Below are 4,416 nucleotides of genomic sequence, written 5' to 3'. Positions count from 1 at the left end.
AATTATTATGTATCAAATAATCAGCTACCCTTATTTTTCCCCTCCAAAAGGTTCTATTGACATTCAAGACCAACATTCTGTTACCTTATCTCCTTTATTTCATTTTGAAAAGTGATAATTATTAAAAATATTTACAATCTAGAGGCCCAGTGCACGAATTCATGCATGGATGGGGTCCCTCGAGGTGGCCTGTGGGGATCGGGCCTTGGGGCGACCAGCGGGGCGATTGGGGGCCCCCGCTCACACCCTGCTTGGCCTGGCTCCACCAACTCACCTGCTCCACCACCCCGCCGCCGTCCCGCTCTCATTGGGGCCCATCAGGGCCAGCAGTGCCTCCACTGCTACCCATTGCCAGTGCCACATTGCTGATACCTGCCATGTTCTGCGCCACCCCCTGGTTGTCAGCGCATGTCTAACTCCCAGTTGGTCAAACTCCCACCCATGGGGACAATTTGCATATTTGCCTTTTATTATATAGGATACAGTTATTATTGAATCATTCCCTGCGTTTTATAAATTGAAACAACTTTTTAAACTCTACAAATTGAAAAAAGGAAAAGAAGAAGCTGAAGAATTTCTTTATCATCCAGTTTTAACTAAATTGCTCTCTAAAGCCAAAGAGCAAAATAGCAGTGACATTTTTATTTACACTTAACCTTTCATCTAAGAACATGTAATCTGTGACCATTACCCCAACTTTACCGTGAAGGCATAGAATTACAGAGATTGAACGGAAGTCAAGAGGTTATCTATATGAGCTTCTATCTCCAAGAATGACTGCATTTTAACAATCCAAGAGATAGGTCCATCTTCTCTATTTTTTAAAATCTCCAGGAAAGATGTTACAATCTGCCTTTGCAATTTGCTCTGGTGTGTAATATCCCTTGTTTTACTCATAATCCAAATCTGTGGATAAGAAAGAAATAAAACCTCGTTTCCCAGCTTCTCAGTAAAATGTTCTTACCCAATTGTGGTTCTAACACAATGATAAAAATAAGTAGGTGAGTGAAAAAGACACTACTCACCTGTTTCAAGCAATAATTATTTTAAAAATAATTTGGAATAACATAAGGATTTACACCTATCTTGATTTCATAATAATTTTTCCCATTAGTAAGAAAAATAATTTCTATTAGATGTGTATTTATTAATCGTAAATATAAAAGTGACAAATATTTATTGGGAACTGTCTGGGTGCCAGGCATTGTAGTCCATAAATAATATCACATTGAATCCTCATATCAAGTCTATGAAGTATTCCTTATTATTATCCCATTTTTTAGATGAAGAAATTGAAGCTCAGGGAAGGTTAGTTCTCCAAGGTCTCGTAGATAGTGAATAATGAAGAGAAAATTAAAACCTAGGCAGTTTTATTATATTTTAATATCCAATATATATTTAATAATATTATTATTGTTATTATTAAGCTGCTTTACAGTTAGTTGAAAATATCTGCAAAAAACATGTTTGGTTTTTTTTTTTTTTCAAATTTCCATTAGTTCCTCCATTTTTTTTTTTTAATATAAAAGATGATCTGGAAGGTATGAGCACTTTCTGAAAAACATGCATTTATGTAATAAGTAATACTTTAAAATTTGTTTTTTAAAGTTTGCTTGATTGTAACAGGATTTGAGTTAGGCCCATCAGATTTGCTTTTAAAAATGTATCTGGATACTTTAACTGAATCTTAGTTATTTTGTACTTTATTCTCTCGAGGACCAGGAGTGTTTCTAGGTCTTAATTCTATATTAAATGAAAAGGCGCAGATTTGAGTTTTGAAGCTAGGTTAGATTGGCTTCAATTTAAATATTCTATGAAATATTGTACTTAACTAGAATGTTTCACCAAATGTAAACATAACTTTTACTAGGTAAATTACCAACTATACTAGCCAAACAATTTCCTGAAATATTGTTTCTTTACCAAAGTAATTTATATTGTTAACACAATAAGCATACTTCTTGTTAAACAGCTGAATGTTTGCATGATATACAATGCCTTCTTAATATTTCATTTTTAGTTGACACTGATATTTACAAGGAAAAAACACACGCCATAAAAACTTTAAAATTTAATTTATACTTGACACAGAATTACCTTTTTCATTGTTTCCTTTCCCACTATAATCTCATGTCCATCTTGCCCCATGCCGTTCTTAAAGACCAGAATTCGGACTGAGGTCTTCCCAGTAAGTTTCTTCATTCTAGTAGAAAGAACAGGCTTGGTTTTCCGTCTCTTGACTTTAGTAGGAAGCATCAGCCCATTCATTGTCCAAGTTACTTTCTTCATTAACAACAGATGGTCTAGAAGAGAATTTTTTTAAAATCAATATTTGGCTTCAAAATTAAAAATGGACACATCATGATTCCCCTCCCCCTATTACCTATATCATATACACTGGCCAGTCTCCATTTAGATGCTGGTTTTTTGAAATGCTACCACCAGCTTCCCACTAACCGTGACATAAGCTGTAGCAAGCTGTCTGCTCTGATAGCCTGCATAAATCATCATTTCTGAAGGGAACAGATGTTCAGGGTATGAAAGAGTAATACCACAATTTAGTCCTAATTAAAATTCACCTTAGCATGCCTCTATCACTGATCAGATGCACTGGGCTGAAAGGGTCCAAGGTCCTTTGCTTACTATTCAACAACACGGGTCCTGAACTTTTGTATTCTTTAGGGTTGGGAAAACACAGTTTTTCTCCTTAATATGATTTATTATCCATGTTGCTTTAAAGATGATGACCTCCAAACAGTAACTTTATATGTAATTCTTCCCTTGTGACTAGAATGAAGGTGCCTTTTAGGACATTTTTGGTGAGAGATTCAAACTATTTCACTAAAAATGAAAACCAGTTTTGCATTAACAGTTTACTTTGACTTATACATTTTCAAAGATGTATGCAGAAATTTAAGTTTCAAAACTCCCACTAATATTAATGGGAGTGCAACTAAATTACTATGTATGGCTTTGAAAATATAAGAGTGAGAACAGTAGTATTGCATACTAAATTGTTGTCAGCATTCCTTTCTTTTCAAGAGGCTTCATTTCATAAATAAATAATTTTCACCTGAGTATTTTATTTGTGCAGTTTATTTTAGATAATGTTTTATTTTCACATAAATACAAAGGTGCAATGATCCCTCTTTTATCTGATCTTTATATGTCCTAATGAGAGAAACAAAATATATTTGCATGTAACTGAATATAGCTGCATTTGTTCGCCCACATTCCCAATTAACACTTCTCTATTGTCATTCACCTTGCAAACAGCATGGCCTCTTCGACCTAGAAGCAGTATTTTACAGAAAATCTACTAGTATTGATATAAAATATGAGCAAGTCATTATAAATAATCTTCCAAGTCCCAGAATGGCTACGTTAGATATTTAAAAAACAAAAACACTTTCTCTCTCTACCTCCTTCTTGATTTCTCTCTCAATATGTTTTTCTTTCTCTCATACACATACTCACACACACATACAGGCATACAGACATATCCCATAGGCAGAAATATGAGCAAACTTTCAGAATAAATTAAACTAAATTATAGATATGCTTAAGCCTTCAAGAAAACATATTTTTACAGAAAACGAATAGTATCTCTGAAAATAAAACTTAAAAATCTCTCACTGGGGAATAAAAGTTAATAAATTCTTGTAGTTTAATAGGAGCTTGCCCATAACCTGAATGCCTCCCAAATGCTTTGAACGGTGGAAAGGTTATAAGCCTTAACATTAGGTTTGAATCTCAGCTCTGTCACTTAGTGACCCTAGATGAGTTATCCCATCCTGCATCTCTGATTTCTCATCGACAGAGTATCTAGTGAGTACCATTCCACCACCTGATGAAGCTTAAATATGTTATAGGTTAAAGTACCTAACACATTGAAGTTACTTCGTACGTGCTTCTTCTTCCCCCATGTCCCTGAAATCCTATGCTTAGTATGGAGCATTACAGTATATTACGCATTACATCAGTCAGGATCCAACCAGGAAAACAGAATTTACCCGGAGCATTTGAGGCAAGGAGACTAACTGCAAAGAAGTGATTGCGTATGTGATGGAAAAGACCAAGAAGCAACCAATGGACAGTGAGGCAACCCCGAGGTTAGCAACAGCAAGCAACCAAGGCCAGAGGGAGGAGGTGATACAGGTACCCAGGTTTAAAGAATCTTGCCAATAAAGGGTTCCCCCCTTTGATTACTTAGAATAGAGGCAGGATTATAGTTTAGGCAAGTGAAGGGCCAAAAACGCAACATTTAAGAGTGCATACTGAGGGTGGTGCAAGGACACAGCCCTTAGAGTGAGCACCTCCTTAAATTCTGTCCCGTAGCTGCTTCTCTCTCATCCTGATCCCAGCCCTGGCTCTGACTATCTCTTTTATATGTAAAACTTCTTAAATTCCATCAAA

At 35.6% G+C, this 4,416-nt stretch overlaps 1 protein-coding gene across 1 annotated transcript in view; it reads right to left on the bottom strand.

Annotated features, from left to right (window-relative positions):
- DCDC1 (doublecortin domain containing 1) overlaps positions 1–4,416 on the bottom strand; it is a 162,780-nt gene that overhangs the window by 126,647 nt on the left and 31,717 nt on the right. Inside the window, exon 5 of the mRNA XM_015566272.1 lies at positions 2,098–2,303. Coding sequence (XP_015421758.1) covers positions 2,098–2,303 — 206 coding nt within the window. The remainder of the gene's footprint in view (positions 1–2,097; positions 2,304–4,416) is intronic.

This window comes from Myotis davidii, unplaced genomic scaffold (assembly GCF_000327345.1).
Source record: "Myotis davidii unplaced genomic scaffold, ASM32734v1 scaffold330, whole genome shotgun sequence".
NCBI lineage: Eukaryota > Metazoa > Chordata > Mammalia > Chiroptera > Vespertilionidae > Myotis > Myotis davidii.
Note: the sequence above shows the minus strand (reverse complement) of the source record. Positions and strands in the feature narration are given on the sequence as shown.